This window comes from Heptranchias perlo, chromosome 24, assembly GCF_035084215.1.
Source record: "Heptranchias perlo isolate sHepPer1 chromosome 24, sHepPer1.hap1, whole genome shotgun sequence".
NCBI lineage: Eukaryota > Metazoa > Chordata > Chondrichthyes > Hexanchiformes > Hexanchidae > Heptranchias > Heptranchias perlo.
Window position 1 is genome coordinate 9661002 of NC_090348.1, and position 22150 is coordinate 9683151.

Below are 22150 nucleotides of genomic sequence, written 5' to 3' on the forward strand. Positions count from 1 at the left end.
TTCCGGGTTAAATTCCATTTGCCACTGTTCCGCCCATCTGACCAACCCATCTATATCGTCCTGCAGACTGAGGCTATCCTCCTCGCTATTTACCACCCTACCAATTTTTGTATCATCAGCAAACTTACTGATCATACCTTTTACATTCATATCCAAGTCGTTAATGTAGACCACAAACAGCAAGGGACCCAGCTCCGATCCCTGTGGTACCCCACTGGCCACAGGCTTCCAGTCACAAAAACAACCTTCGACCATCACCCTCTGCCTTCTGCCACTAAGCCAGTTTTGTATCCAAAGTGCCAAGGCACCCTGGATTCCATGGGCTCGTACCTTCTTGACCAGTCTCCTGTGCAGGACTTTATCGAAGGCCTTACTGAAATCCATGTATACCACATCCACTGCGTTACCCTCATCCACACGCCTAGTCACCCCCTCAAAAAATTCAATCAAATTAGTCAGACATGATCTTCCCTTGACAAAGCCATGTTGACTATCCCTGATTAATCCTTGCTTCTCCAAGTGGAGACTAATTTTGTCCTTCAGAATTTTTTCCAATAATTTTCCTACCACTGATGTTAGGCTCACTGGCCTGTAGTTCCCCGGTTTTTCCCTACTCCCCTTCTTGAATAATGGTACTACATTAGCGGTTCTCCAGTCCTCTGGCACATCCCCTGTGGCCAGAGAGGTTCTGAATATATGTGTTAGAGCCCCCGCAATCTCCTCCTTTGCCTCACACAGTAGCCTGGGATACATCTCGTCCGGGCCTGGGGATTTATCCATTTTTAGGCCTGCTAAAACCGCCAATACCTCCTCCCGCTCGATGTTAATATGTTCGAGTATATCACAGTCCCCCTGCCATATTTCAATGTCTACATCGTCCTTCTCCATAGTGAAAACAGATGCAAAAAATTCATTTAGAACCCCTCCTACATCTGCCGGCTCCACACACAGATTGCCATTTTTGTCCCTAATGGGCCCTATTTTTTCCCTAGTTATCCTCTTACCCTTAATATACTTATAAAACATCTTAGGATTTTCCTTTATTTTGCTCGCCAGTGTTATTTCATGGCCCCTCCTTGATCTCCTAATTTCTTTTTTAAGTATCCCCCTGCACTTTTTGTACTCCTCTAGGGCTTCCTCCGTCTTTAGCCTTTTGTATCTGCCAAAAGCCCTCCTTTTTTTCCTAATCCATTCTCGTATATCCCCTGACATCCAAGGTTCCCTGGAGTTCTTGGAACCACCCTTGACCTTTACGGGAACATGTTGCCATTGTATGGTCTCAATCTCCCTTCTGAAAGACTCCCATTGCTCCGATGAGGATTTTCCTACAAGCAGCTGATCCCAGTCCATTTTGGCCAGATCCTGCCTTATCCTATTAAAATCGGCCTTCCCCCAATTTAGAACCTTTATTTCCGGCCCCTCCCTGTCCTTTTCCATGACCACCTTAAATCTCACCGAATTATGGTCACTCTCACCAAAGTGCTCACCTACTAGCACTTCTTCCACTTGGCCGGCCACATTCCCTAGAATTAGGTCCAGTACCGCGCCCTCTCTTGTAGGACTTTCGACATGCTGGCTCAAAAAGCTCTCCTGGATGCACGTTAAGAATTTTGTACCCTCTAAGCCTTTTACACTCTGAGTATCCCAGTTAATATTGGGGAAGTTGAAATCCCCCACTATTATTACCCTATTATTTGCACAATTTTCTGAGATTTGCCTACATATCTGTTCCTCTATCTCCCCCTGACTGTTTGGGGGCCTATAGTACACTCCCATCAAAGTGCTTGCCCCCTTTTTGTTTTTAAGCTCCACCCATATGGCCTCATTAGAGGAACCTGCTAATATATCATCCCTCCTTATGGCAGTAATTGATTCTTTAATTAATATTGCGACCCCCCCCTCCTCTTATACCTCCCCCTCTGTCTCGCCTGAAGATTCTGTACCCCGGAATATTGAGCTGCCAGTCTTGCCCCTCCCTCAACCATGTCCCTGTGACAGCAACAATATCATACTCCCATGTGTTTATCAACACCTTCAGTTCATCCACCTTATTCGCAAGACTCCTTGCATTAAAATAGATGCCATCCAGCCTTGCCCTTACATGTCATTCAACAATCAACCAGCACTTGCTGTATGACCATAAGAAAAACCTAATAAAGTACTGGCATTACATCAGTATGAGTATCTGGTAGGTCAAGTGAGCAATGCAGTCGGAACTCCTGAGTATTACCATATGCTTAGCAACACCTTGATGAATGAATGGGGAGCCTTTATTCATTCAAACAGGCAATGATAAACGGTGATTTACAATAATGCTGGCAGCCATGACAGATGGTGATAGTGAATGACTACCCAAGGATGAAATTCTACCTGACATACATATATGGTCCCGGGAAAAGAAGTGGATAAGAAGTGTATGGAATTGAAGGCTGGTGTTTTGCTATGTAAATGCTTTCGTCCAACAATGGCTGCTTTCTATGGTCCTTTAGCATTTGCAGCGAAGGGGCTCATATGTCACTGAGTTACTGCTAATGGATGGACATAATATCAGGAAGGATGACCAGTCAACCGCAAGTCACAGATGTTGCAAACAAATCAGTCAAGGGCACTTTGCGAAGTGAGTGCCATAAGCAGCTTTACATGGGTAATTATAAAGTGACACCAGAGGTACACCTGCAGAAACCTGGACTACTTCAGTTACTGCAGTGAATATTAGACTCATGGGTGCAGGTTAAACTAGGCCTCATTATTTAGGAACTTAAAAAAAATGCTGCATCTCCAACAACATAGATGGTAGTAAGGATTGACTGTCTGATTAAAAACATAATGATCTGTCTGGCACCTCAGATCCAAGCTTTTTAAAAATTCATTCTTGGGATTTGGGCGTTGCTGGAAAGGCCGGCATTTATTGCCCCTCCCTAGTTGCCCTTGAGAAGGTGATGGTGAAGCTTCTTCTTGAATCGTTGCAGTCAATGTGGTGAAGGTGCTCCCACAGTGCTGTTGGGTAGGGAGTCCAGGATTTTGACCCAGTGACGATGAAGCAAGGTTATATATGTCCAAGTTAAGATGGTGTGTGACTTGGAGTGGAACTTGGAGGTGACGGTGTTCCCTTGCACTTGTTGCCCGTGCCCATCTAGGTGGTGGAGGTCGCGGGTTTGATGGGCCAGAACTCTATTACTTGCTTCTGCTTTCTGGTAAGAAGGCACCTCAGTACCAGACCATCTGGCAAATGTTGATACCAAATGTTGGTAGTCAGAGGGATTTGGGTGTCCTTGTACACTAATCACAGAAAGTTAACATGCAGGTACAGCAAGCAATTTGGAAGGCAATTGGTATGTTAGCCTATATTGCAAGGGGGTTGGATTATAAGAGTAAGGAAGTCTTGCTGCAATTATATAGGGCTCTGGTGAGACCACACCTGAAGTAGTGTGTACAGTTTTGGTCTCCTTACCTAAAGAAGGATATACTTGCCTTAGAGGGGGTGCAATGAAGGTTCACCAGATTGATTCCTGGGATGACAGGGTTGTCCTATGAGGAGAGATTAAGTAGAATGGGACTATATTCTCTGGAGTTTAGAAGAACGAGAGGTAATGTCGCTGAAACATATAAAATTCTTAGAGGGCTTGACAGACTAGATGCTGAGAGGCTGTTTCCCCGGGTGGAGAGTCTAGGACTAAGGGTCACAGTCCCAAGATAAGGGGTCGGCCATTTAGGACCAAGATGAGGAAAAATTTCTTCACTTAAAGGGTTGTGAATCTTTGGAATTCTCAACCCCAGAGGGCTGTGGATGCTCAGTCGTTGAGTTTATTGAAGACTGAGATCGATAGATATTTGGACTCTAAGGGAATCAAGGGATATGGAGATAGGCAGGAAAGTGGAGTTGAAGTAGAAGATCAGCCATGATCTTACTGAATAGTGGAGCAGGCTCGAGGGACCGTATGGCCTACTCCTGCTCCTATTTCTTATGTTCTTATGTGTATTTTTCTTTTCAATAAAGTTACAGAAGGAAAATTGTTTTTCTTTTGCTGAGAGCTTATTATTCACTGCATGGTTTCCCGAATGTAACTACAATTAAAAGTTATCTTTGCAGGGGTTTTAACTTTTTTTTTTGGGGGGGGGGGTGGTAAGAGAGGGGAGAAACAACTTGATTTAGGAGTCCAGCTTTTATATACCTATACCTTCTGTACACAAGTACTAACCAGAATAACTCCTGCTGAAGTGACAGGCACAGAATACTGAACCAGTCTACACCCAGGCCTTGATTACACTGATGTAAGATGAATCACTTCCCATAGCTGAGGTATTAAGACAAGGGCCTTCTTAATGAGTTCCGATTCACACGTAACAATAAATCAGTAACTACAGAGTGAGATGCTAGATGCGGCAATGTACTGGGCACAGAATAAACTGAAGTGACTGCTCAGAAGTTCCTGCAGCAAAGACCAAAATCACCTCTCAATTCTGAATGATGACTGTAGCCCCGTATAACATGATTGGAACAAACATATTCAGTGATTGAGCTGGTAAGGTCAAGTTATGTACTTGTCTGGCTTTTAATCCACATAAAATGAGCAGTAGAAAGTCCTGGAACACTCACTGTGGCTATTATAGAGAAGCATTAATACAAGAGCAAAATTCCACATAAAAATGCCTAAGATAATTAGTGGTGCCACCAACACTAGAAAATTACTTGTAATTACTACATCATGTAGGAGTTAGTTGGGGCACTGGATCAAAAAACATTTATACAGCAATGCAAGGAGCTGAAACAACTATGAAATAAAATTTGCCCTCAAATGGAGTTTTGTTTCTGAATTATTCGTTTGGATGGTCTGAAATGAAAGTTAAAGCAGGTCGGGCTATTTGCCCTGTTGGTGTGTAGGTTGCTATGGACACTGACCTGTGATCCTCTGAAGCCACGCTTATGATCCCATTCAGAGTGTGTCAGAATCTGAAAGAACAAAAAAACAGATGCTTAGCAGCAGGAAAACGGTACTACTTTACACACAAGTACCTTAGAGCCACAGAGCTGCTATCTACCAGTTACAGTGGTCACAAATTTAGATTGGCACAATAAAGATTTGACATATTTCTGCTTGAAGGCATTGTTGTCACGATGGCACTGTCTTGGAGGACATTCATGTGACATTCCTCAATCCATTATTTTATTGGCGCCGTTAACCCATTTGAAACAAAGAGGTTCAGGCCTGCATTAAAATAGCAGGCAGAGGAATGTCATATGAGCTCATTACATGTTCATTACATGGGTACTGGAAAATGGGAAGGCATGTTAATCACATGGATACTGGAAAATAGGGAAGGCATGTTGATTACATGGGTACTGGAAAATAGGGAAGGCTCTGTTACAGCCATTCAATCCTTCCAGTCTAATTTTCCTCCTTGAGCTGCATTCAGCTGATCCTTTACACACGGTGAGAGGCAAATTTGCCCCTTGATGGTTTGCCAGTAATTTGGTAATGTTACGGTGATCAAGACACAATCTTTAATGATTCCCTTTGAATATCATTACATTCAAACTGAGGGTACCAGACAACAGCAGACCCTGTTTAATCAGCTGCCTGTTAAAGAAGAATGAACCTATACTGCATAAACAACCCTCTGAACTTTGCAGTACAAATCATATAAAAAAATACCCTGAAGCAATGTCAGACTGTATTTTTATGTTGGAGTTTGGGGTCAGATAAAGGTTACTTACAACATCATCATCTAAATGCATTGATGAGATTACAGCCTTGCAATCATGATCACTGTCAGTTAGCCATTATTCTCTGCATAAATCTTTTCATTCCAGCCTAACTTGTCCCAGAGACAGTGCTATAAAACACCTACCCTAATATAGATCTTTCCGATATGTGAACAAATGCTTTTGTCAAACAGGTTGGACACTAACCTGGAACTTATTGCAAGCCCAGATCAGATTCGATTTAGTGAGCCTACTGATAGCCCTTACAATAGATCAGCAATAAATACACAGTAAGGGCGTTAGGGAATAAATAAAAAAGAAAGACTTGTATTTATATAGCGCCTTTCATGACCTCAGAGCCTCCCAAAGCACTTTACAGCCAATGAAGTACTTTTTGAAGTGTAATCACTGTTGTAACATAGTAATGTGCATCCATCAGGGTTCATCTCAGAAATAAGAAATGAGGCGTCTTTATCCCATGCAGCTCGCCAGTTAGCGGCACAACCAGCCACAAGTGCTACATAATCCATATCTCCAAGGAGCCATACTTCCTACTTCAAAGAGCTTAGTCAATATTTGATCACTATCTGGGAAATGTGCATTCTTTTCTAGCAGAGTTGCAAACTCTTTGCAAACTGATCGAACCGTGTTGATGGTGATTCCACGAATGTTTACTTGTGTACCGTCAATGATGCCCTATGCTTTCGGAAAGGCACTAACTTGGAAAACTTCTTGTTGTTTCCTGTGTTGCTGCTGAAGTAGATGTAGCTGGGTGCGATACAGGTCTTAAATGATCCCCTTACTACAGCAATAAACAGCAAACTGGCCGAGTGCAGTGACGTCTGCTGTGGCTGTCTGGTAATACAGATAGTAGACTGTCCATGCAAATCTGATGTCCAGCTGGCACATTTCAGTAACACTCTCTCTACTGAAGCACATCATGTCCAAGAAGCTAACTCTGTTGTAGTAGCACCACTGCCCGAGATACTTCATGTGCTTGTAATCTACGCTCCTGCACCGCCTCTTCCAGTACTAGCAAGAGCAGTCCAGCAATGGTCACTATACACACACACTGGAAAAGACAAGGACACAAAAAGTGTGTGAACTACCCCAGGGAGGGTTCTATTACTACAAGAGTCAGTGTTCTGGGCAAGATGGGACAACAGAAGTGCATGATGGTGGAGCAAAGAATTTCTTCTGCAGTATGCACTTCTGTGACTGCTATGCTGACAACACACAATCTTTGCTGACTTTGGAGGTAAATACTTTTCAAAGAGTCTCTAATGCATAGTAGTGCCCAAGTTTACCACAATTGGCCTTAATCAGCTGAAAATGTTGTCCCCTCCCCTACCATCTTCCGGTGTGTGTGTATAGTGACCATTGCTGGACTGCTCTTGCTAGTCCTGGAAGAGGCGGTGCAGGAGCGTAGATTACAAGCACATGAAGTATCTCGGGCAGTGGTGCTACTACAACGGTCCATTAATTCCTCAGAGAAGCACTTAGTGCAAATAGGGGCAAACTTTCCTGTTTTTGAACCTGTGGGTATTGGATAGCTCAGGGGCATAGAATGGCCCAGGGGCAGCGAAGATCAATTAAACAAATGGGGAGGAGTGCATGCCCACAAGGGATGCTGCTCGATTTTCCATTTATTCGAATTATCGGGCGGGCTCCATTAGGCGTGTGCGTTCCTATCCACCCAATTGTCCTGTATTTCTGCGCCCAGGTGATCCAATGCCGATGGGTTCAAAAAGGGGAAAATCTTCCCCACTTTCATTTTCACCACCAATTCCACCACGTTTTGGTGAAGGTGGAAATCTCAGCCCTAGGCCAGAGACTGTCACTTTGATAAGGTGGCCATTCTTTTGTAAAAGCTTTATCGCCTCAACAGTGAGTTTTAGGGAAGGCAGTTCCGAGAAGCTTGGGAACAGCCTGTTCCAAATGGTCTGCTGTCATGCTGCCACATTGCCCACTTGGGACAATCTGCACTGTGGCTGCTGCGAACATGATGTGCCAATTCTTTTGTAATATGGGTTTTGCATTTCAATCCAATGTTTTATGTTTCATTATTTCCAATGGTACATTTTTTTTTGCAGATGTGTTTGGTGATGCAATGGTGTCCTAGTGTTGCAACAGGCCTTCTGTTTACTCAGGAACATTGCATCCTTAACATACATCACACTAATACCGGGCTCATTTACCAGGTGTTGGGACTATCCCCATCTTGACCTTCTTGGGCATGCTACTCCTTTCATTCACCTCTTGCTTTCTCTAATACCTCCCTAAAACCGGACTGCACCAAGCCAACATTGGTGATGAAGCTGGGAACTATTTCCTTACACACTTTCACTTTGCTTCAGACAGATTACAGAAGGAACTTCCTTGTGTCGGTAAACAGACTAATCCATCTGCTCCCTGACAAAAGATGCCAGTGTGCAGTCATCCTCCAAAGCTTAGACCAAAAAAAAAATCAGAAGGTTAAACGCTAGCCACATGAACCCACCTGGACTAGGAAGCAACTGCAACATGCACTCACTACAGGGTAAATCTCCTAGTGAGGAGCCGTGTTCAAAGGGAGTGCGAGTCGGAGATAGGACTGCAGCACTGCAGCCCCGGTTTCTCGACTCATACTCCCTTTGAGCTCAGCTGTCAGGATCACTGAAGATAGTGGCCCTGAAATTCTGCACGGGTTCTACTTGTCCCCTGCCGCAACTCTTGGCTGGAGACGGGCGTAAACATTTAAGCCATTTCCCTGGGGGTCCCTCTTATCTCCCACTGGACTAACAGCAGGAGAAAGCAGAACCTCTGTGGAATACCAGGGCCATTACATTTTAAAGAAAGAAAGAACTAGCATTTATACAGCACCTTTCACAACCTCAGGATGTCCCAAAGAGTTTTACAGCCAATATAAAGTACCTTTGATATGTAGGCATTGTGGTAATGTAGGAAACGCAGCAGTCAATTTGCACACAGCAAGGTCCCACAAACTGCAATGTAATAATGACCAGATGATCCACCTGTGATGCTACTGAATTCTTTCACTGCAAGCTATGCTACCGAGTCATGAAGGACAACTTGTTACTTCCTACGATTATCCTCTGGCCTAGATGTAACTATTGCTAACTCAGAGAATTCTTCCTTCACATTCTAAAAGAATGATTATTCGAATTCAGCCATTAACATGAAACCTTGTTGTACACTTATGTCTTCTCTATGACTCAGAACTAGTCACACATACACAAGGATTCAAAATCAATCCTTTACCTCCCATTAAAAAAACAAATTACTTATGACCGGCTTACCAAGAGAAGCTGTTACTATCAATGCAGTTTCACTCTTTGCTCTAGTATGCTGAATGAACGGAATATCTCTTTCCAGTTTAATATCACTACATGCTTTCTCTTACAAGCTACACCTGTTTTCCATAGGCAACTCCTTTATTATTGGATAGGTTCACTACAATATGGGAAAGGCATGGAATGGATAGTATCTGGCCATTGCATATCTAAAGTCACTATATAGTATATCACGTATGTATGGGATCTAAATAAAAGCAGTTTGAGAATTTGAATTCAGTTTGAAAAATCTGGAAATAAAATAGCTGGCATCAGCAAAAGTGACCATGTCATAAAAAAACAACTGGTTCATTAATGCCCTTTAGGGAAGGAAACCTGCCGTCCTTCCCCAGTCTGGCCTATATGTGACTCCAGTCCCACACCAACATGGTTGACTCTTGACTGCCCTCTGAAGTGGCCTAGCAAGCCACTCAGTTGTATCACACTATTACAAAGAAGGAGGCAACCCACCACCAACTTGCTGGTGACATCCACATGCTGAGATATATAAAAACAAAAATCAATTGAGCTTGGAGAGTCTCAATCCAATTCCTGTGAAAAAGAATCCACATGACAAATCTGCCCATGTATCACCGGCCACTTGCCTTTACCACCTTCACCCAGAGCAATCACAATAACAATGGCTGGTGTAGAAAACAAAATGTCATTTCTGTGAAGGAAAAGGGTGCCTTTCAGCGCTTGTTAAGACACATTGTTGGCACAGAGGAGTGAGCACTTTGCTCTTCATACAATCCATGCTACACTTGTGCTGGGAGTACTTGATGCAGAGATTCTGGCTGCAAAAAAACATAGTTTAATTCCTCAGCACAGACATGTCAAACAGAAAGAGTTTGCCAGGCACTTTTTCACAAAGACAGTGTCCCTTTAAGTGGTTCCAAATGATGGGCCTAAGTTTTAGGATGTATATTACTTTGCAAGACATTCATGATGGTTTTTAGGAAAATATTTAAGTAGTGGTGGGCTGCTTCATTCCTTCACTTACTGAGAATTTCCATTAAATATCCAAATGTAAGTATAATTTCTTAAGTTCCGTTGGCATTCTGCATGCAGCCTCTGGCTGGTATAGACTGGTGTGACAATATTCATCAGGTTTAACTCCTTAAGGCCACAATACAGCCTGTCTAATGGGCGCAAAGAGCCACAAAACCAACTGCACACCTGGTGAATAATCGTTTCAGTGACCCATGAGATTTCCCACTGATCAAACCTTGGCCCAAACTGCCCCAACACAGGTGCAAGCTCTGGGTTGGTACATTTGGTTCTCTGCCAATGTCAGTAAGTATGAATCGAGCACAAATGCTCCAAAATTTAGCGAAGTCAAGGAATGGAGAACTTTTTTTTTTACACAGTTGAATAAAAATGAAAACACAGTTGAAGGGGCAATGGGAAAGATGCCAAAATAATGTGATGAAAGCAAAAGGATTTCAAACTAGACAGACTAGATGCAGGGAGGATGTTCCTGATGGCTGGGGAGTCCAGAACCAGGGGTTACAGTCTCAGGATATGGGGTATGCCATTTAGAACCGAGATGAGGAGAAATTTCTTCACTCAGAGGGTGGTGAACCTGTGGAATTCTCTACCACAGAAGGCAGTGGAGGCCAAGTCATTAGATGTATTCAAGAAGGAGTTAGTTATGTTTCTTAATGCTAAAGGGATCAAGGGATATGAGGAAAAAGCGGGAACAGGGTACTGAGTTAGACGATCAGCCATGATCGTTTTGAACAGCGGAGCAGGCCCGAAGGGCCGAATGGCCTACTCTTGCTCCTATTTTCTATGTTTCTATGTTTCTAAACAGGAATCACAATCTTTACAGTTTAAATCTCTTTTCAAATTCACCATAAAAGGAGGAATGAGGAGGGACTGAGTCGTACAGTGAAACTTTCTCATTGTCCTTTCAACTTGGGCCTTGGCTCTGAATCTAGCCCAGACTAATGGAATGCCAGTCTCTTCTCTCTGCTGGGTGTAAAAGTCCTAAATGAAAAGAGCTTAGGTTGTTTGAACCAAGCTTCTTGTGGGCACAACTCAACACCACAAAACTAAAAGGAAAGACTTGCACTTAACTTGCCAAAATCCTGTACAATCTTGCTCATGGTGCTGCAGTAAGATTGAGATAGTTCAAAGGGAGTTTTATTCTGTATCGACTTCTATCGAACCTGGGAGTGCTTAGTCCTGGCAGTAAATGCAAGAGGAAGGAAACAGTTCCATTACCCAGTGGTAACATCAGTCACCTTGTTCTCATGCTCTTCCCCTATTCCCCTCGCCTATCCCCATGAAACATGCACTGAAGTGCATCATTTTCCAGTGGATACTGTCTACCATTTGCAAGTTGATGACACAATCGCCATCTCATTTATGTGTGTCATGAGATTGTTGGTAAGCACTTGAATGCTTACAGCCAATGATGCAGTCTGTACCTTGGGAAAGCCACTAACCAGTTGCTTCTGCTGCTAGCAGTCAGTCAGTCCTGAAGGATATGTGCATGGCCACATCGAGCTTCAGTTGCCTCTTTAATGTGGCAGTGCACAGAGAGAAGTGACTGACTCCTGTAAGCATCTGGGATGATCCCCATGGCAAAGAAGTTGAGGGCAGTGGTGTCCTCCGTTGCCACTGGTGACGCAGTGCTGAGAGCTGACTGCCCTTGCAGGTCTTTGTATACCAGGAATCACACCTCAGTCACAGCCTCCCTGCTGAGCCTGAACTGCCTCGTGCACTGCTTCTCCGTCGTGCCCAGGTAGCAGACTCTGCAGCAGCACGTCCACCACCTGGCATTGTTCTGTATGAGTGGTGGGCCTTTTATGCTCTCCACGCTGCCCTCTCCTCCTGCTTCGGAGAGATACCTGCTGACGGTCGCTATGTCCCAGAAAACTCTTTTTGGCTTACCTCAGTTCTGACCTGAAATTGGTTTGGAGATTGCAGCTATGATTAACTGAGGTTACCATGAAATGAAACTATTATGACATTTACCTCTTGCAAGAGCTCTTGTTTGTATCAACTGCAGTCTCCATATTAAACTTTTGGGACAGGTTTTACGAAGAGAATAGCATGAAATTTCGCCCAGAAGCAACAAAAATGACCGTCATACCGTTTGGACCAGATGTTCGATAATTACTTCTCATTTTTATTTTGCACCTCACCCCCTCCTCAAGTTTCTCATGTTTGGGCCTTTCATGAACCCTTTATAAGCAAAAAGTTTCTTTTTTTTTGCTTTTTCCTTAACTTCATTCAAGCCATTTTAAGATGGGAGTGCTCCACAGAGAAGTGGTACAAATCCAGCAGTAGGAACACTAGGAAATTCTACAAAAAACAAAGTTATTTATCTATGAAAATAAGGTTCAGTAGTCTGGCACAGTTGCTCTTCCTTCTGCTGTAGGTACACAAAGCGACTTGTGGTGTGCACGAGCACATGAAACACTGCACGTACACGGTGTGACCTAGCAAACCTCCAGATGCTGGCTGGTGCTATTGGCCTCCCCAAGGTGAAGTTCAGCCTAGTTCAAGATCACACAGCAGCAGGTCAAAACAGAGATTAGAGGTGCAAAGAGAGAACTGGAAAGCAGCAGCTGCAAATCCCAATGCAAAAAAAAAATCTTACAGTATTAACAGAAAAGGGTATTCTTGAGAGACCCAAACAGAGTTGAGCACCACGGTGAACAGGAGATGGTACAGATGTTAAAGGACTACTGCTTGGAGGATATTTTTTAAAACCAGGAAGACAGTGATCATAAACCAACATCAAACATAGACTTTGACGTTAGTGAAGCAGTTGTTCTGAATAGGCTCAAGGGGCTGAAAACTAACAAATCCCCTGTGGTGTACGACTATAACCCAGGGTAATTGGAAAGACAATGTCGGAGGATTGTGTCATTTTGAGGGAGTCAATCAACATTGGGGAGGTTCAGACAGGCTGGAAGCAGACAAATGCAGTTCTCTTATTCAACGGCAGTCGTAGCTGACAATTACAGACCCATAAGCCTGACCTGTGTGGAGTCTCAGAAGGCAGCCATGATTTTACAAAGACATTGGCAGGGTTTGGACATGAGTTTATCAGTGTCAAATGAAGTTAAAAAATAGAAAAAAGGAGTAAAGGACACTCGTTTGGGACAGAACTCGCCAAGGGGCAAGTCAAAAGAGGCTGGGGGTGATAGTTGACTCATCGCTCACCAAGTTCAAACAATGTTGGGCGGCAATAGACAAATAAATTGGATGCTGAGTTATATTTCCAAATCATTCGAGTTTAAATGCCCAGATATCACGCTGAAGCTGGACAGCGCCCTCTTCAGACAGCACCAGGTGTACTGCGCACAGTTCAGGTCACTGCGGCAGAAAATGGCCCGAAGATGCAGAGTAGTGTAAACAAGAGCCACTAGGCCATTCTCCTGTGCCAATGAGAAGATCTACTAGGATTGAATTCATGAACTAGGAGACTCCAGCCTCAAAAAAGATGTCTTAGTGAGGTCCTTATACAAGATATTTATAACACAATACAGAATGTAGGAGATATATTTGTGTGGCAAGCCAAGTTACAAGTTCAGTTCCATTCGCAACCCCTCAGATAATGAAGCAGTCCGAGCCCGCATGCAACAAGACCTGGACAACATCCAGGCTTGGGCTCATAAGTGGCAAGTAACATTCACGCCAGACAATGCCAGGCAATGACCATCTCCAACAATTGTAAACAATTTTACAACACCAAGTTATAGTCCAGCAAGTTTATTTTAAATTCACAAGCTTTCGGAGGCTACCTCCTTCCTCAGGTGACCAGCCATATAAATACTGTGGCTACAAGTGCAGGTCAGAGGCTAGGTATTCTGCGGCGAGTGACTCACCTCCTGACTCCCCAAAGCTTTTCCACCATCTACAAGGCACAAGTCAGGAGTGTGATGGAATACTCTCCACTTGCCTGGATGAGTGCAGCTCCAACAACACTCAAGAAGCTCGACACCATCCAGGACAAAGCAGCCTGCTTGATTGGCACCCCGTCCACCACCCTAAACATTCATTCCCTTCACCACCGGCGCACAGTGGCTGCAGTGTGTACCATCCACAGGATGCACTGCAGCAACTCGCCAAGGCTTCTTCGACAGCACCTCCCAAACCCGCGACCTCCACCACCTAGAAGGGCAAGAGCAGCAGGTACATGGGAACAACACCACCTGCACGTTCCCCTCCAAGTCACACACCATCCCGACTTGGAAATATATCGCCGTTCCTTCATCGTCGCTGGGTCAAAATCCTGGAACTCCCTTCCTAACAGCACTGTGGGAGAACCTTCACCACATGGACTGCAGCGGTTCAAGAAGGCGGCTCACCACCACCTTCTCAAGGGCAATTAGGGATGAGCAATAAATGCCGACCTCGCCAGTGATGCCCACATCCCATGAACGAATAAAAAAAAGTTCAGGCAAATTTAGGACAGATATCAGGAAATATTTCTTTACACAGAGGGTGATTAACAGCTGGAGTGAGTTGCCAGGACAAGTGATTGAGGCCAGATCACCGGACTCGTTCTGGAAACAGCTAGATACTGTAACGGGGAGATGGCAGGGTTGGTGTTCTGAAAGGATCATGTGACATGGGCTAAAGCACCTCCTTCACCCAAACCAACCCTGTGATCTTGAAAAGACATATAAACCCTGCCACCAAGATTTAGCACAAATATACACTGTCTAATACTACAGGGTGAAACATGCAACGCAGTGTTGAGATGCTGAAAATACCCAAAGTCCTCACAACCATGACTAAACATTATGGTAATGAGGGTCCTTTCACAGGTAGTTCATTTTCCTCTCCTTCCAAGTCTAATTAATTTTGTTGTGCTTATATGATATTGCGTCATGCTGTACTTTGGAAGATAAGATAGGCAGGCTCCTGATCTCTATCCAATGGAAAATGTTCAGGTGTAGACACTGCTTAGGCTTGCCGTGAAGAATGTCTACTTGGGTGCATTACTAGAAGCTGGCTGGAACCCACAGATCTCCAGCATGAGTGACTGCCTTTGGGAAGGAAGGGCAGAAAGTGACGAAAATAACTAATAACTTCAGGTCCAGTTAGGAAGGGACGCCGATCTAGTAAGGGGTGGTTTTCCTGGACATATTGTACAGTGAGAAGGCACATACGAGCAACTAGTGACATTTCTAAGGCAGTCTTGTTGGTCATGGTCTTTCTAAGACTGATGGGTAATCTATCAATCCACGGTCGTCTAGTAGGGAGGCATGTATCTGTATAATTTGGTGAACTGTAGGAGGGGGAATGCAAACTTGGTCTAGCGAGGCTTCACACCAGTCTAGTATGATTTGGTGTCACACTCATATTTTGTGCCCTCCAAAATCTAAATGTTTGACTCTAGAATTTATCTAATAATATACATGGGTGTTAACATTTATAGCAATATACAGGAGTAGAAAGGATAACTCTAGTCATTTGGAGTTTTAAGCATTTTTCGTGGCAAAAAATCCAGGGGGGAAATCAGGGGAAAAAAATTTACGCAGCGAGTTGTAATGATCTGGAATTGCTGCCTGAAAGGGTGGTGGAAGCAGATTCAATAATAACTTTCAAATGGGAATTGGATAAATACTTGAAAAGGAAAAATGTGCAGGGCTGTGAATAAAGAGCAGGGGAGTGGGATTAATTGGATCACTCTTTCAAAGAACCGGCACAGGCATGATGGGCCAAATGGCCTCCTTCTGTGCTGTATGATTCTATGATCTAAAGAATTGATGGACTATCAAGAGAGTTACTTACGGTCGCCCTAACTATCCAATGAGCTGTTGTGACTATACAACAACTTACTTGTTGCATTTCTTCAAGGCCTTTCAAAAGTCTAAAAGGGTTGGTCCATTTGGACTACTAAAACAACTCAATGCGTTTCTCTACACATGAACAGTAATCAACATTACAGATATACTTCTAACTTTGCCTTGGGCACCACTGTTAAGATGAATGTCCATCAATTTTTCCTACACATGGACAAGTTGCATCAGTGAGCACAGACCGCTTACTTTGGTTTTCATTATCTGAAGCGGTACTCGTGCACTGTTTGCCATATTTCAGCTGCAAGTACAAACAAGGTTTACTTGTGTTACAAAACTCTACTTACTTGTCACAGATAACCCTGAGGCATCTGGAGCTTTGCCTAATCAGATAATGGAAGGTTGATATCAGATTCAAAATGTAATTGTGAAGTACACAACATAATAAAATGGAAATATTGACAGAGCCCCTAATGTGCAATTATCTTCCACACTAAATTTACATTTATTATGATGCCAAAAACCTGCATCTAGAAAAACCAGCAGATTTCTTTATTCATGGGTGAGCTTCAGCACTTGCCGTGAGTCCTTCCTGACAGCCAAAAAAAGCTTTTTTTGTGCATTCTACCCTTAGTTTTCACAAGAGATTCGAATAAACTTCCAAACGCATCACAATTAATGTGTGTGGAGGAAGAGTCCCGTTAAACAAACAGCCTGAATTAGAACCACTCCAAAAACAGTAACAGGGATATTGTGGGACATATGTATCCAAATGCCCTCCAAAGCAAAATGCCTCACCCCTCATCCCTCGAAAGAATTTAGTCTTAAGTTAAATAAATACTTGGTGGCTGGATGGAGACTAATCTGGTCAGAAAGTAACCAAATGAGAAAAAGCTCAATAAAGTATTATTTAGTGCGGCAATGTGCATAAACTCACTAATCATAGAATCATACAGCACACAAGAAGGCCATTTGTCCCACAGTGCCTGTGCGGGCTCTCTGAAAGAGCTACCACTCCCCTGCTCTTTCCCCAGAGCCCTGCAAAGTTTTCCTTTTTAAGTAGAGATCCAATTCCCTTTTGAAAGTAACCTTGCACTCCTAGTGGGGACCCGTGCTTGAAGGGAGCATGAGATCAATGACAAAAGCAAAATACTGCGGATGCTGGAAATCTGAAATAAAAACAGAAAATGCTGGAGAAGCTCAGCAAGTCAGGCAGCATCTGCAGAGAAAGAAACAGAGTTAATGTTTCAGGTCGATGACCCTTCGTCAGAGCTGGACGATAGGTCTTTGACCTGAAACGTTAACTCTGTTTCTTTCTCCACAGATGCTGCCTGACTCGCTGAGCTTCTCCAGCATTTTCTGTTTTTATATGAGATCAATGAACTTGCTCAATAGCACGCAGCTCATTGTGATGCTATTTACAAAAGCCAAGGAAAAACGTCATTATTTGACCTGGCTGTTGCTCATCAGTGCAGTACAATAGCTACTGCTCCTCCATGGAGATAGCACGTCCACTCAAGAGACACACTTACAAAGGAAAGTGTTATAGCTGTGGTTCCAGTTCAGAAAACAACAAGCCTCACCACCTCCAGCCAGAGGACTAATCAAAGCACTGGGTGAAGTTACTGTTCCTGTTCCATTTTCTTCCCATCAGAAACCAGTACCTCTCACAACAACAACAACAAACAAACAAACAACAACACATTTATATAGCACCTTTAACATACTAAAATGTCCCAAGGCTCTACACAGGAGCATAATTAGACATAAAATGACACCAAGCCAAAGAAGGAGAAATTACAGCAAGTGACCAAACAATTGGTCAAAGAGATAAATTTTAAGGAGCATCTTAAAGGAGGTGAAGTGGTTACAATCACTGAGACAAGTGTGATGAGGACAATGAGAACAACACTGCCAGGATATTTTGAGGATCCTTGTCACTCACAAAATGGGTGAACTTTCACTTGTAGAATCACACATTTGAATACAGATGTACGGGACGGATGGATATTATTCAAATTACTTCAACTGAAGTCGGGAAATACTAAAACCACAGGAGGAAACAGGCATCATTTCAGTGTAAGATGCTTTTTATAAAGTTTTTTTTGCGTAGTTTGTTCAATAAACAGAAGACCTAGTGAACCCCAAACAGTATCGAGGAATTTCACTGACATTGGTGACTCTTGAGGTTGTTCTTTGGGTTGCCATGGCTTTGGAGGTTTTCAGAGTAATCAAATTTGAACAGGCTGGATTTCACTCTCGTGAAGAATGTGTAAGGCAGGTTATGGTTTTATACAAGACCACAAAGTATCTGAAGGCTCAAGGAAACCCATTTGTATTGTTTGCACTAATTTTCAGAAGGCCTTTGGCCTAAGTGCTTCCTGAAGCCCTCATCAAGAAGCCACAGGAATATACGGTCAAATCCGTGATTTGTATTCCAGCTCCAAGGTGCAAACAGGGGTAAATTGGAAACCTACTTGTCTCAAAATTGTAGTGAGTGAGGCAAAGTTGTCCATTGTCACCCAACCTATTCGATGTCTTCATCAAAGATACATTGGATGGCATCATATAGGATGGCCTCAGGCTCTCTTATGGACAAAAGTGCCCCCTTCACAGATGACGGATTCACACGGGCTCCAGTGCCTTCTACTTGCGATCGTGAACGTGGGCTAAACTGTGGGACATGGAGGTCAGCGCTCCCCCAAATGCAATCTCACCAATCAAGAGGGAAACTTGAAAGTATTGTTTGGAAGATACAAGGGGTACTGAGAAGGTTAAGCTTCTGGCGTATAAGATATGCTCCTAAAACACTCTAATCGTCACAATTCAGAACTCCTAGGCAAATGCTGTAAGAGTTTTCTCCAAACCGTGTGTGAGATCCAGGACCAAATTACGAGGTGGACTTGTGGCAAAAGGGCCACATGATTGCAAAGAGTGGGAGCTGCAGCATCACCGAGCAACTGAAAAGAAGTATCAGCCTCATCGCTGAGCTACCTTTATTGGCAAAGCCACTGACATGAAGAACTGCATTAAGCAGTTTGTGATGAGTAAACCTGGAACATGGCATCATATTGGGATGTCTTGAATGGCAAGGTAGCTAGCACAATGCAAGTTGCCCTATGGAGGTCCTTCCACAATGCTGAAACTATGCGTGTCATATGAGGAAATTCTGAGACTTCAACAGTTACCATAAGGCCGGCTATGACCAGATGCATCCACATATCCAGGGTTCGATGTTTACCATGACTGGTTTGCAGAGAAGCAAGCGGACGCTGCTGAACCCTCACACCTCCACCTGGTGGAGCCATTGCTAAAGGAGGGATGGTGCGTGTCCTTGGAGATTTGGTAATGCACTCACAAATTCTATGGTGAGCAGGGACCCTTCTGCGTCCAAGGTGGCTCCAACGTAGCGTGCCTGGTAATGGAAGCTTGGAAGGAGGTCAATCTACTGTGGCAGACTCGGGAATCCAATTCCTAAGCCAGGCTAGTCCACAGTACTCCAGAACACATGTTGATGATTCACCAATGGAACTTGGAGGGACAGTTCTAGGATTGGGATCCTTCCCACTTAGCTCCAAGTAACCATACAAGCTGATACTTTAACGGGTAGAATGGTCTTAGCTGGACAAGCAGCAGGAAATTTACCGGTGCCCTGTGCTGAGAGGCCGTGTGATTTTAATTGGTTCAACTTCAGCAGTACTCACGCACAAAATTGAAAGTTCTCTAAATCTTGGAACTGCCAAACTGTGCCTCTGGAGTTAGATAAGTGGGCTGTGTCCCTAGAGGGAGACAGTGTGTGCACTCTACATCAAACACCACCCATGTGGATTTCTCAACGGGTTGGCTTGGAGATTCTTAAACACAGTGATGGGTTTTCACATGTGTCAGACAACAGGTTGAGCAAAAATAAGTTGCTGGGTTCTATCTTAAAGTCAAGGGAGCTGGAGCAAGCCTGGTGTGTTCCTCCTGTATCTGTAAAGGCCTTGTCTCCAAGGTCAGGTTTCATTCTAGTTTGCATTTCCTGTTGTACAAACATTTGAACTAGATCAGAAACGATCCGGGGTAGAATTTCCGCTTTGGGCGCAATCAGCAAATTTGGCGCAAACTGCGCTTGAAATTGCGCTGGTTAGGTTACAGTTCAAGTTTCCACTAAAATGCATTTGCATAATCACAAACGTAAGATCTTCCATGAATCAGCGCACTTGGGCAGATTCAGAGTGGTAACCTGGTGCAGTTTAATGAATACAGCCGAAAATGGGTTTATCACAAAAAATATGTATTTTTATAAAAGTGTCCAATCCTCCACTTGTGAGTAAGCAGATTTTAAATCACTGAACAGACTTAATAAAAACTATGCTGAACCATTTAATAGTTTAATTGGTGTACACTAGTCAGTTTCTTAGTAAATTAAATATTTTTAACATGTAAAAACGTTTAAAACTTGCCTACTAGTGCCAGTGGGACAAAGAAAACCACTCCTCGAACGGCCGCAATTGGCGGAAACTGGTCATCCTCGTTATTTCGCTCCTGGGGCATGGCCAGCTTCGGGCACAGTGACTTTTGAACCAGTGTTAAAGATCACGGAAACTCGCTTGATGTAACTTACGCTTGATTTTCCATGATTTTTCTTGATCTTTTGCGTTGGTTTGGGCAGATTGCACCAATAAAACCGGCGCAACCTGGCAGAAACTCTACCCCCTAATCTGCTTCTTCTGCAACATTACACATATTAATAACACTTCATTGTTCTCTCTTGAATGTAAGTACGAATGCCTCCAAACAGCAGAAGTGTACACTGGGCACCAATCAAGGAATCAATTACCATTTCAATAAGCACCCATTGTTATTGATCCATCCAGACAAAGGCTAATAATAATAAATGAATAATCACTGAATTGTAACTGGTTGATCAGTGCACTGACTGGTGGACCCGCCCATTAAAAATGAGGTATGAAATGCTCTATTTACCAATGTTACTGCAAAATGTTTGCAGCTTAAAGCATCAAAAAATAACTAGTTTTGGCAGCCAGGCAAAATTAGCATTATAACAAAAACCCTATTGTTGTATGTGGGACAGCTCTACTGACATTTATAAACATTATTACATATTGAATTAGTTAATTGGTTAATACTTACATCTTGCAGCAATTTAGCATTCTTAGAGTTGCAATGTCATTATATCTGCTTTATAGCCTTCATATTTGGTGGGAACCAATAATTACACCTCTCTCCCAACAGTATATTGTAATATCAGTTGCAGAGCAAATTAACCAAGATTTCAAAATCCACGCTACTTCTTTTAAAGACAGGCTTAATTTTATATAACACCTCGATCATGTCCCTGAGAAACATTATGCAGGCAAATGCAACAGGCAATTTGTCCACATCAGGATCCTACAAAAAGCAATTAGATGAAGAACCAGTTAAAGCTTGGTTCTGGTTGAGAGAAGAATGCTGGCCAGGACATTGGGAGAACTCCCTGATCTTCTTTGAAAACGTTAAGGAATTTTCAATGCCCACGTGAACAGGCAGATGGGAGTCTTGGTTTAACATCTCATCCATAAGATGGAGCACCTCTGCCATCAGATTAAGTAAGGAATCTTACAACACCAGGTTATAGTCCAACAGTTTTATTTGAAAATCACAAGCTTTCAGAGATTATCTCCTTCGTCACCTGATGAAGCTTGTGATTTTCAAATGAAACTGTTGGACTATAACCTGGTGTTGTAAGATTCCTTACATTTGTCCACCCCAGTCCATGACCGGCATCTCCACATCAGATTAAGTGCACAAGTCCTGGAGTGGGGGCTTGAACCCATGATTCAGAAGCTAATGTAACCAACCAAGTCAAGCTGGCATTTTATGTACAGATAACGAATGTGTCAACCTTACTGAGACAGAATCCTCTGTGCACTGAAGGTTGTTGTGCCCTGCACATCAAAGCTATTTTCCTGAAAATGCCATGGTAATATCATCAGCTTGTACACAACATTAACCAGGTCACTGCACTAAATTTGGCATGCCTGCAAACATTTTTACATGCACCAGCTGGCATAGAATCAGTAAGCCCAATCCAATGTACACGCTCAGGTTCCAACTTGATGGGTTAGTAAGTGTGACTATTCATTCAATGCTTAAAGAACTTGCATTTATATAGCACCTTTCATGACCTCAGGGCGTCTCAGAGCGCTTTACAGCCAATGAAATACTTTTGAAGTGTAATCATTGTTGTAATGTAGGAAACATAAATTATTGTTTCTTCCAGAAATGCTCTTACAAGCACGTTTACATGCTATACATGCAAGGGACTCAATACCAATTTAACGAGTAGAATAATTAAAGAT

At 43.2% G+C, this 22150-nt stretch overlaps 1 protein-coding gene across 1 annotated transcript in view; it reads right to left on the bottom strand.

Annotated features, from left to right (window-relative positions):
* pde3a (phosphodiesterase 3A, cGMP-inhibited) overlaps window positions 1–22150 on the bottom strand; it is a 413169-nt gene that overhangs the window by 174837 nt on the left and 216182 nt on the right. The window contains exon 2 of the mRNA XM_068004733.1: window positions 4901–4951. Coding sequence (XP_067860834.1) covers window positions 4901–4951 — 51 coding nt within the window. The remainder of the gene's footprint in view (window positions 1–4900; window positions 4952–22150) is intronic.